At 42.2% G+C, this 12,733-nt stretch overlaps 1 protein-coding gene across 1 annotated transcript in view; it reads left to right on the top strand.

Moving 5' to 3' along the window:
* Window positions 1–12,733, top strand: part of LOC138246291 (uncharacterized) — a 179,028-nt gene that overhangs the window by 162,028 nt on the left and 4,267 nt on the right. The window contains exons 6-8 of the mRNA XM_069200755.1: window positions 4,523–4,867; window positions 6,591–6,848; window positions 8,233–8,300. Of these exons, the coding sequence (XP_069056856.1) occupies window positions 4,523–4,867; window positions 6,591–6,848; window positions 8,233–8,300 (671 nt within the window). The remainder of the gene's footprint in view (window positions 1–4,522; window positions 4,868–6,590; window positions 6,849–8,232; window positions 8,301–12,733) is intronic.

Below are 12,733 nucleotides of genomic sequence, written 5' to 3'. Positions count from 1 at the left end.
ATACAAGATGCAATCAATCAAACTATGAATAGGTAAGGCATAGCTAAGTCTTCTTCAAATAGCACAATCTTCAACACATTATCACAAAGCAATTGAATTCCTTTTGTTTGGGTCAGATAATAAAAAAGTCCAGGTCAATACTAAGAGTGTGAGTTGACCACTCCACTGCAGAAGATAAATTCACAAAAATATTTGGAATAAAGATAGATGTGCATGGGAGAACCATCAGGAGAACAAAGGATGTGTTCTCAAGCTACCTTAATGGTATGGAATCCAGTGTACATAAAACCTCTATCTAACCGACTTTGCAGGCTCAAATGACCACTTCTAAATGTCTAAATGACACCTTCCATGACGGCTCCTAAAATTCAGATTTGCACATTATCAATGGGGAAGTCCACCAATTCAGCGATAGCAGTATTCATTTTCTGTGTGCCCTAAGGGCTTCTGCTGGATGGTTACACTTTTTAGACCTTCTAAGAAATCATTTATCTGAGAAATTGTGAAAAAGGAAGTGTAAAAAGGGTACACATAGTAAATTAGTGTTTGGCTCCGAATAGGAGATCCACCTGTCAAATTAGTCTATTGTGCAAATCTTAGGATATGTGACGTTGGTCTGAAAATCACTACAGGCGAGATAATTTCAATGCAATTTGGATAACTCTTGACTGGAATTGTTTCAGCCTGAACAGCACCTCATTGTTAGCTGTATCAGTAGAAAAGTCTGATTAAAGATACCAAACAATTTTTTCAAAAGGCCTTTTGATCTGGTCTGATTACATCCAAATATGTTGTGAAGGTTTATGGAGCGTTACACACGTATGAAAAAATGTCAGATATTGTGATGCTTTCCAATTTTTTCAAGCAATACATGAATGTCACATTGTATGTCAGTATCATTACCAATTAGGCTGTTATTAGCAAAATTAGGGCAAGGTGGAGTGCACTCAGTTCAAGCATGTTTATGTGGTAAAATGCCTCTTTGGGGAATATGTTTCTTGTATTTGTAGGTGATTGATGCAACCTCCACATCACATCAACAGCACATTGACACTGTTGTCTGGATTGGAATTTGCTGTTGTAGCAAACACCCCACGTAGATGGATGACGAGCTTTCACTTATCCTCCCACACTCTAGATTGTTGGTACCAACGACTCTTTAAGGATTCTTTCATAAGTTTCATGTGCAGACATTCAGAAAGTACTTTAGAAATAAAAGATGCTCCTGAGTCCTGAAGGGAGGAGATCTGTCTGCTGTTGGTTGAGGATTCTACTGAATAAACAATGTTTCTTCTGGGTAAATCTGGTTAAAAAACACAGCATTTTCTTCCTAAGGGGTACTGTCTGCTCTGGTTTTACTATCCCAAACTTTAAGGACTGGTTCTCCTGCACTAGCATGCCTGCTGGTTTCCTGGCATTGATAAGGAGACCAACATTCTGAAGATATCTGTATGGCACCTGTAAGTACTGCATCACTTTCCATTAACAGGGACAGTATGTATGTATGTATGTATGTATTGCATATATGTATTTATATGATATTTCTATATAGTGAACCTAGCCAACAGACAGTGGTGTGATCTACATGTCTAAAGACAAGCATAAAGTTAATGAATAATAGGAGAGGAAGCTGGGTTGTGAATGGTTAATGCATTGTAAGAGGTGAGTTTTCAACTCTTTCTTAAATTCTAGAAGCATATAGGTGGTCCTGATGGATACTGGGATGTTCCTGAGTGCATAGATGGAAAAGTCCTGCTGTCCTGTTTTTTCTTTCTATTGTACCCTTTTTAGTCTCCAGTCTGATGGTATCCTGGCTGTGTGTGTGCTGACAATCACCAGAGATGGTTAGCTTAACTGCAAGATAAGAGGGGTTGCTGGGTGCATCTGATTTGTAAATGATGCAGTTGGTTTTCATGTTGATGCAGGCTGGCAAGATGAGAGAGTGGAGTTCATGTGGATGGGGTGGATGTGATCATATTACTTTGGGCACTGGATGAAAAGTGCTGTGGTATGTAGGATGCCCCTAAGGGGTGCAAGTGTGGATTCTGGGAGGACATGAGGTAGAGTTTAACCATCATCTAGATGGAAAAAGTACAGGAGCTTGAATATCAGTTCTGAAGTCGCTTTCTGGAAGAAACAGTTTTAACTTTGTTTAGAAGAGAATGCTGGTACAAGCAGTCTTTGTGTTTGTGGCAGTGTATTTATTGAGGGAGAGGTTGTTGTCCAGGGTGAATCCAAGTGACTTGGCATTTGATGAAAGTTATGGTTCAGAGCCGTCAAGGTTCATGCCATTGAGTCAGGTCTGTGCTATAACTAAAATAGTGTTTTAAATAGACAGACATTTCTAATAGAAGAGCATTGGTTCTCTCCCATTAGAAATGTCTGCCTACTTAAAGCACTGATAAGGATTTGAATGTAAGAAAATTTGGGCCTCATTTACAAGGAGCTTGTGCTGCTGCAGCGTCATTTTTTTTAATGCAACGGCAGCACAATCAGTGCTCCACACTGCTCCACATTTACAAACTCATGCACTGGGCCCAAAGCATCAGTTTGTAGAGGCCTGTGTCACATTATACCTATGCCAGGTATAATTTTTGCAGGGTAGGTATTCCCACATTAGAAGCCATGCAGAACTGACGCTTGTAGAGCTTTTCACTGCATCACTCTACGACTTGACTGCACCAAAATCCCTACGCCTTCTCAAACCAGACGTAAGGATTGACTCAGGGCTTTTAACATAGGACTCACCTCTGTGTTCTGACAAATTGTTGGAGTTGTATCAGTCTTACGGCCAACTCCAGAAATGTGTCACTTTAGTGCCAACAGATGCATCGGATTTTCTGACGTATCTGTGCAGTTCTTGCGCCATGGAGCTCTGTATTGTAAACACAGCGCATCCATGGCGTTGTAAGGGAATTCACAGCAGGCAAAAGAAATCTGACGCATCAAAGCTCATGCCTCAGTTCTGTAAATGAGGCCCTTTGTTTCTTCTAGCTATTTACTGCTGGCTTCTGATAAAACCGGAAGTCTATTATGTGCTTCCAGTTCCACTGAAAAAGGTCACTGAATAATGGACGTAAGGCTACCATTTGACTTTCCTCACAACTTGCTTACTAGTACTACATCAAACCTGTGGAAATAATATTGTTTTGACTTCTTGTTCAAACTGAAACCTTGTTTTCGTTGTAACATACAAATTTAATATACTGGCTGATCTAGCTGAAGCTGTTTGGTCTTGTTTGTTGAGTTTTTAGAGGTGCAAAAAAAAGCTATAGCCAGTGTGCAATATATTTTAACCCATTTGTCTTTTGTGATGTTTTGCAATTTTGTTAGATACTGTTTAGTAATAATCTTTTTTTAACACCTCCTCATTCAAATGTTTTAAATAGTAGGTGTTACCATACAGGTGTCACTGTTTTCTTCGCCTCCATACATAGAGTGCCATATCATGGGCATCCAGAAATCGTACAAAGGTCTCTGAATACCTCATTCACATCAAGGCATCTAGCATGATGATGACGTACTCTTCCTAAATGATTCCTCGCATTGAATTATGGCAAGGAGCAAGCAGTTATCTGGATGTGGGTCATTCAGCAGCATCACATTGGACACCTGGGTTCATCTTGCATTGACATACTTTATTATACTCACCTGTATTTTCCTACATTCAGATTGCCTATTTTGTTTTTCCACTTGTCCCATTACTGCTTAGCGGGATGCATTCTTGGACATGGTTATACATAAGGATGCCATTTTGAAAACCAACTGCTTTTAGCAATTAGATCTGTATGAATAGGGTATGAGCCAGCTCCTGGTGTTTATGTCCTATACATAGCAGTTAACTTTTAAGTCATAGAATTTCAGACCCGCTTGAGTCTCAGGTAGAGAGAAGGATTTATGGCTTTCCCAAAAGTGAGAGGGACAAATTTAGCTCCACCTAACCTGTGAAACAGCAACAGATTTGCAAACCAGTGCAGATCAGGAAATTCGGAAAGAGTGACAAAAACCCAAGTGTTGCAAATCCAAGTTGATTCTTGACACAAACTACCAAGTGTCTATTCACAAATCAGAATTAGATTAACATATTTCATACTCCGGTTTGGAGTTTGGAAAATTGGTGGGTTGTAACTGATTGGCCCTATGTCATCTATGGGATCTGCCAATCAGTAACTAAGTTTGACAAGGTCTCTTTTGGAAGATTCCATTTCTCTCTAAAATTATTTCTCCCACGTTATTCATTTTTGATACATAAATAGAGGGTACGATCAGATGATCAATGCTTAACCTCTTTTAAACCGTGCTCTCACTTTTACCAATGAATCCCTTATTTTTTAAATTCACACAAATTCTGAATTGGCTTCAAAATAATTAGCAAACTTTCTCATTGACTCTTAACCTTACCTATGTATCAATGGCATCTGCTCCTTAGTCCAATTTATGTCCTAACTGTAAGTTTGTATTTGGTGGAATTGGTTGTTGATCTTTAGTCAGATGTAATAACAAAAGCTTTCTTCCCCTTTAGTGCCCCAGACCCCAAACAGCCTCACCGTCGATGCTGTGAACAGCAGCTCCGCTTCTGTTTCCTGGAAATTGACCCTTCAGAACATGTCAGTGGTCTCTGGCTTTCAGATAAGAACGTATGTAGAAAACACGACTGAGGAAGCAGAGATAAACATTGAGAACCCCAACACCACAAGATACATCATAGAAAAGTTGAGTCCCAGCACTAACTACACCTTTGAGTTGCGAAGCTTTGCCATCAACAGACTGAGTCTTACCGCTCCAGGAAGAAGAAAGCAACATGGCGTCAGAGAAGAGTCTATGGTCCTGACTTACAGTGAATCAATTTTCCAGCCAGCAGAGACTGGTAAGAGTGAGATGTGAGACTGAATGACACATTGGCATGGAACATGGAATACACTAGAGAATGGGTTATCGTCATAGACCACCTACTTAAGCCCCACATATTGGAACACCTTGTAATGATCACTGGCATCCCAGACAGAAATCAAGTGTTTCAAAATATGTTCTTCACACATAGAACAAACAATGCATTATTATTGTTTAATATTAAGTACTGCTGAGATTTGTAGAGTAGTTCCACCGTATACGGGCCCACTCATATGGATAATTTACTATTCTGACGTCCAGGGAGTTGTTTTCCAATTATAGGTAAATAAATACTCCATCATCAGTTTGTCTTTCAATCTGAATGCTTGGGTGTTGCAGATAGAATTTATGGTGGCATATTTATATACGAAATCAAAAACCTAAAATGCTGGCAAAAGATTACATTTGGTTCTCATAGCCAGCATGTAAAGAGTGTGATTTTTTCATCAGCATGAATTCTACCACAAATGGTGAGAATATGACTTGCTTTTGATTAATTGTCAGGTTATTAAATACTTAGGTTGCTCACCAATAATATACAAGATGTTTGTGCTTTTTTGGAAAGACTGTGGATTAAGTGTTACATAATTGCTCACATTATCTGTATATTAGATGATTCCCTTCAGCTTTGCATTACTGTGTTAGTTAGGCACATAGGGCCTGATTACAACTTTGGAGGAGGTGTTAATCCGTCCCAAAAGTGACGGTAAAGTGACGGATATACCACCAGACGTATTACGAGTCCATTATATCCTATGGAACTCGTAATACTGCTGGTGGTATATCCGTCACATTTGGGACGGATTAACACCTCCTCCAAAGTTGTAATCAGGCCCATAGTGTAGAAATATTAGGTGGTTCACTCTTGTCCTGATGAAGCACCCCATCTGATTAACTGGGGGCCAAAACATGGTTTACATTCTTTAATTTGTTTACTGCTGTGGTCCGCACACTGAAACATTCAAGACATTATGGTAGGTGTAGTTTAAACTGTTAATTTTTCTCACATTTCAAAATTTTCAGCAATCATGTACTTGCCCAGTGATGCTAAAGTATTTTCACATATATTTTATGTGCTTTGCCACTCATTACGAAGAACAATCCAATAATTTTGGTGTGCTTACACGCTATTTTATGCAAAAAAAACAGATGATAAACGGAATACTGAACAAATCATACATTCACCCCCAGTCACAGAACAGGGTTTAATCCATCATTTTTTTGCACACCATCCCCTTCTAGTTTGAACCCAGCCATATGCAAATCAGTCTTGACCCTGCTCCTCATGGGAACAGTCCAGCCAGAACACCCAGGCCAGGTCCCCCCTGGACTGGAAACAAGCATCCTGGGACCCGTTTCAGGGTATCACCCCTCATCAGCCAGGCTAGTTGCTTGTTTCCAGTTCAGGGAGGACTTGGCTTGGCAGTTTGGGATGAACTGTTCCCTTGGGGAGCAAGGACAAGACTCTGCTGTGTGGTAGAGCTTGATTCAGATTGCTCTTAATGGGTTGTGTGCCAAAAGGTCATTTGTTAGATCAGAAGCAACAAGGCTACCTGTAACCCTTGTATGGTGAGGAGCAGAAGATTTATAATCTACTATTGCACAAGCTGGTTGCTAACTGTTGTAAAGTTTCTTGACCTAGACCTCAGTACTCATACTTAAGTGCTTCTTTCCATCTCTCCTTTCTCTTTATGTTGCAGAACTTGGGCCGGCAAGATTCAGCTGTTACAAACCATCTGGGGGCTACACATTGAGTGTTCACATAGAATGCCCATTGAAACCCTTCTCTGGGCTGTGGGTCCTGGTGGATGGGAACTACACAGCGTATACACAGACGTGTGTTGAGGTTTTGGTGAACGATCTGCAGCCAGCACACAAGTACCAAATAAGTGTGGAGTTAATGTTGCAAAACAAGACCATTCTATCCCCATCTTTGACATGTGAAACGGACACCACAGGTAATATAGGACCGGTAAAGGAATTGTGGAACCTGATATAAGGAATTAGGTATGTTCAATATCTCAGGCTGTTGATCCTGTGTAAAAGAGGGTATAAACTAGGCATAAACCCACACAAAGGTGAGGGTTTGATGTGCCCTGGTACTCTCAAGTACTTTTGCACTCCACATGGACAACTGACACCACAACTCTATTGAATCTCTGTGGGCACACCTTAAAGGTACTGGTAAAAGACCATGGTTGTGGAACGTAATGGCAAAGGAAAATTGTTGTGAGTCTTGGCTAGAGTTCAATATCTTGCTATTGACTTCTGGGTTTACTCCTTATATTGTAACACCATTACAATGCAGTTGATTGCAGGGAATAAAAAAAGAGAGGTTATTAGCCATCACAATTAATTCCACTTGATTTTCACTTACCCAGCTCACTGCGATTGCCCCATGTAGAATATTCTGAGTCAACAGATTTGTACTTGACTTTAATGAACATTAGTGTGTTTTATCCTCTGCAATTCAACGCACTGGGCCGGTTTTTAGAATGGTATCTTGTGGTTGTTCTTTAACGTGTTACAGTTTTACAGCTCTTAAATGAGCTCTTAGATGAGTGGTTATCGAATTAAGCTGCAGTGATTTTGGAATAAAATATTCTGACAGCATTCATTCAGTAGCATCCATTTGGGTTAGATGTAAACGAATGTCGGAAGGCTATTATCTTGGTAAACTTATGCCCATTTTCTACTAATATCCTCACTAAATGCTTACACCAATATCCAGATGTGGAAGGCATCATTAATCCCTATCATGAACCCTGTGGCCTATTGCTCCTACCCAGGCCACGATACCTTGCATGGTAGTCCAAGGCAGGAAACATATGCATTGCAAGAGGTTGGTCTTCCAAAGTATTGATCCAGTGCCTTTGTGGCAGATGGGCTACCGGGATCTTTGCATTCTGATGGTGGACATGGGAGGTCCTGCTAGCACATCAACGTGTGTGTGGTATGCGTGTGTGTGTGTGTATGATATGCGTGTGTTTGTATGATATGCGTGATATGCATATAACTCCTGGGGCTGAAAAATATGTTCTTGGTTCCAGCTCCCACAAACAACAGCACAATTAAAGTAGTGGTAATCCAGTAACTTCCATTTACCAAATTTGTTCTGGGAAGTTGGGTGATGTGGTTTATGTTTGTAAAGTGAAGGTGAATGGACTGCTAATCCTTGAATATGCATGTCTGCATGTGGAAAAAAAAATTACAAAATAATTCCCAATAGGGCAGCAAAAGCTAGCAAATTTCAGGTCCATGATTTGTTAATATGGGAATGGTATGTGTTATAGTTTTCCTACCCTGATGTAACCATATCTCTTTTTCTGATTCTTGTCACAGGAATGCTTATTGCAATTGTACTTGGTGTTCTCCTGCCAACTGTTCTCATTGGATGGCTCGTTTTTCATGTAAGGACAAACAAGCATTTGCAATGCAATAGGTCTCGCATTTGCTTCAGTTAGAGCTATTGGCGTTGTAACTGCATAACTGGACTTTTCTTGCCATATAAATTGGTCAACCCTGCCACATAATTTGGTCCCCTCTGCCACATAATTCCAGTGGCCCTGCATATAACTAAAGCACTTCCATTTACCTTCTTTCTCTAGCTGCAGCAAAAAATGAAAATATTGCCTTCATTATATTTTTTTATATTATTATTTTGAGTTTGCGCTAAATGAAACTTTGGTCGAAAGTTTAGTGGACAGGGTAGTCCATTGGGTTTGTGTTGGATTTCCTCATCCACCAAATTCTAAATCAGCCCCAAGGTCCTGTGTTTTTGTCTAGGCATACACACACAACAGATGGCATAGCAATGCCCTACAGCTTTAAAAGCAGTTTCATAAAGCATTATTGCAAATGTTAGCGATTTAATGTTAAAGATGAGACTAGCCAGTATCATAATTATCAATGGCAATCAGCATATTCATTGAGCTGCTTTATGGAGGCTTCAGTCTCCTACGACTGGCACAGTTATTACTGTCAATGAATAAATATGACTGAGAGGTAAAAATGCTCAGCAGCCCGTTTCATCTGCTTAGGTACAAGAGTGAAACCGGCAGGGAAGTCATATAATTGCATGTGAGGGGCTTACCAGATTTTATGTGTTTGTCAGTACCAGGACATCGGACGGCTCCTCCATAAGGGCGGAGGAGTGTAACCCCCCCTCACGTCAGCAGCAACCGCTGCAGATCCTTTCACAAGGAAGGGATAATAAACTGTGTTAAATTTGTTAGTGGCATTAAGGGGATAAGGTTTCAGGATATAGATCAGAAAATCGAGTACGATATGAGACTCGCTGATGAAAACACATGCTGCGGGCATAGAACCTTTGCACATACCCACTGCCCCCCCCACCACCCGCGCCACATTAAAAATAACTTGGTAATGACTCATCAAATATCTTCAAAGGGGTCGAATACATCATTATGCAAGGCAATGCCTTTCACTTGCATGAAAGTAGATCGAAAGTGACAGAGAACCTCATTTAAAAGGATGTGCAATTAAAATGTGTTTTTTAAGGGTTTGATTACAGTACAGAGAAAACGCAGGAATGCCTGTGAAAGTAAACCGTCCTCTCAATGGACACAGAAACCACAATATACGCAGGAGACGAGTTTTAAATTAAATGCAAACATTAATGGAACACCTTAAATGTCCACCTAAAAAAGACAGGAAAGGCAGAACAATAATTGGAGCTGTTAGTGATGTGAAGTCATTAAAAGACAGAACGGAGCGCTTTCCCGCGCAACAGACAGTAAAAAGGAGGGTCAGCAATTAGCATATAAACTCTAATAGAAAACTGCAAGAATTCAAAAGCTTTCCAGAAAAGCCTTTGATAGTTTGGAGGGACTATTTTGACCGGGCCAAATGCGGTGTCAGCGGAAATCAGGCCACAGTAGCAGCAGCGGGGAGAGCCCGGGGGAGCCCAGGGGCGTGAAGGGAAGAGACAAAAGAAAAATGTTAATGACTCTGATTCAGTAACAGTGTAACTGATTCTCAGGCAAAGCGCTGCAATACCTCTGATGTAGTTTGCGCTATATGAAACTTCAAAGCGCAAGAGCCGCCATACAGCACAAAGCGGCGACACAAAAGAAAAAGTAGTTTGCACACACAAAAGTATATGGCCAATTGTGCAATAATCCATGTAACAGGGTCAGCCTGCAAGGCATAACACAGCAGCCTCAAGGTATGACAAACGTACAGCATTTACCTAGGAAATCAAGGGAATTTTGAAAGACAGGCCCAGGAATGAATGAACGTGATGGGTGTGAGATAGGCGCGGTGAAAGCCCACAAAATAGATTACAACATGTTGAGAATAGCAGCGCTTGCGCGCTGCTTAGCTCAACCTAAAAAGGGCTAGGAAGCATTTTTGGATGTTTGAGGTTTAATGGCTATATCATAACAACCATCTTGGGATACCCGGAAGCTGATTGGCTGAGCAATGCAAAGCAAACATGTCTTTTGTGGTGATCCTCCCTCTCAGTTCTGCACAGTAAGCATGCAAATTTAAAGTCCCTCATTGTGAGCCACCTAGTAAATAGTCTAGATTTCCCCCACAGTCGAGTTACCAATACCAGGGGTTCCATTGTGGGGAAGCTATACCCCTTTGTGAGTTGGACCCTGAGAGGCCACTGGGCAAATAGGATGTACTGGAATTAGTAATTCTGGGTCTAATCTAATTCCCAGGTAATTCCTCATTGTGGGCAAGACTTTTTTGCAGATGTTTTGGTTTCTTTTCCTGAACTCCTATATAAAAATTATGAAGCTCATCCTTTGTTCCTGTGGATCTCATAGTTCCATATCTGCTGTCACCAGCCCAATTGGAATTAAGAGGCTGCTACAATGAAGGCCAAAGTGTCACTTTGATAATGTCATAGTGTAGGCCTCTTTAAAGCATCCGGTTCCACAACAATAATCTCAGTGACAATGCTTCCTTTTCCCAGTATACCTGTTCCTTAACTTCTCTCAGTATTGTCTTTCCACCTGGCTTCTATCTTTCACCCCTGTCCAGTGAATTCCTTTCCTTTCCTGGTCACTAAAAATAACAGGGAGGGCCAAACCATATACTAAAAAATGTAATGTGAAAGGTAGTCCCCCATACAAAGGAAGTGGAATCAGTAAAAGGGAGCTGGGGGAACTAGGAATCCCAAAAAGTAAGTACCAGGGTCCCCCAGCGACCAGGAGAGGAGAGGTAATTACCCAGTGTCCCCCAAAACCAACAGCAGGACTTTGGAAAAAGATTATGCAAGACCCAACCAAGACTGGAAGAACCCAAAGGTAGATCCTGACAGAAAAGGACCTGCAAAGGAAGGGGACCAGGTCAAGTTCGAGTTGGAGTGTCCAGTTGTGGCAGGAGTCACTACCCACCCTTCTGTGGATGCAGGACCAGGTCGACAGTGGGCAAAGAAGCTCAGCAGTGCAACACAGGAGTCAAAGAGGAGTTCCAGGAGTAATGCAAGTTATTTCCCACGTCGTCGGTCAAGATGCAGTCAGTTAATGGTGCTGGAGAACCACCAACAAGCCTTGACAAATGCAAGAGTCGGGGAAGAAGGTTTTGCAAGACTGAAGAGGACCGACAAGGCCCAGGGGACTCGACCCAAGGAGGGGAGTCCGGAGTGACCCTCAGCAGCTGGAAGAGTCACAAAAAGAGGAGGCAGCCCCCACAGGCAACCCACTGGCAGCAGGCACAGAAGTCACAGTGAGGCCAATTCAGCACACCTGAAGAGAGTCCCACGTTGCTGGAGCAGAAGGAAGGAGATTGTGCTTTGCAGGAAGGAGTGCTGGGGGCCGGGACTACACGGAGCCTGAAGGTCCCTGGGAGGAGGAACAAACAGGCCTTGCTAGCTGCAAGTGTTGTGGTGCACCGGGGTACTGTCCTGCAAGGAGAGGCAAGGGCTTACCATCTCCCAGGTTGGACAGCTGGGACCAAGAGGACCACTCCAGACTACTACCTGTGATGCAGGATCTATGCAGCTCCGGAGCAGAGAAGATCCACGCAGCTGGTCTTTGTTGCAGTTGGTGCCTGCGGATGCAGGGGAGTGACTCCTTCATTCCAGGGGAGATTCCTTCTTACTTCTTGTGCAGGCTGAAGACTCGTCACCCTTAGAGGATGCACAGCTGGGGAAATGTTGCAGTTGCTGGAAGGAGCCGGAGAAACAATTTTGCAGAGCAGAGTCATCGCTGACCCCCCACCCCGCCCCTAAAATTAAAAATAACATGACCCCCCTCCCCTAAAACTAAAAATACCACGACCCTCCCCCTCCCCTGCCCCTAAACCACCCACCCCCACCCCCTAAAACTAAAAATACCACGACCCCCCCACGCCCGCCCCTAAAACTAAAAATACCCCGGCCCCCCGCCCCTAAAACAGCCCCACTTACCTGATCACGTCGTCCTCCTCAGCCAACTCCCTTCTTCTGTGCCTTAACCACGTATGTGCGTTGTTCAGCACATGCATGGTTAAGGCACCAAACAAGGAAGTCGTGGTTAACAAAAGCATTGTTCCGCTTTCGTGGTTAAGGCCGCTTCCCATTCTGTTCACTTTTTCCAACTGTCATTGTGGTAAGCTTTGATAATTCTCTTCACTTTCTCTTCTCATCTCCGTGGTTACCTATGACAGTTCTCTTGTCTCTCACCTCCTGCCTCCATGGGTTACGTTGATTGTTGTCTTCACTCTCTCCTCCTCCAGTCTAGATAGATTTGCCCTTTGGTCTCTCTAGTCTTTATTATTTAGATTTGATGGTTGCTAGTCATCTTCCTGTCTCTCTCTAAGGCTAGATTGCATGGTCACTTTCTGGCTGTTTCTTTGAAACTCATTTTCTGTATCCATGGGTAGCACC

Source organism: Pleurodeles waltl, chromosome 7, assembly GCF_031143425.1.
Source record: "Pleurodeles waltl isolate 20211129_DDA chromosome 7, aPleWal1.hap1.20221129, whole genome shotgun sequence".
Classification (NCBI taxonomy): Eukaryota; Metazoa; Chordata; class Amphibia; order Caudata; family Salamandridae; genus Pleurodeles; species Pleurodeles waltl.
This window is presented reverse-complemented; position numbering and strand designations above follow the sequence as displayed.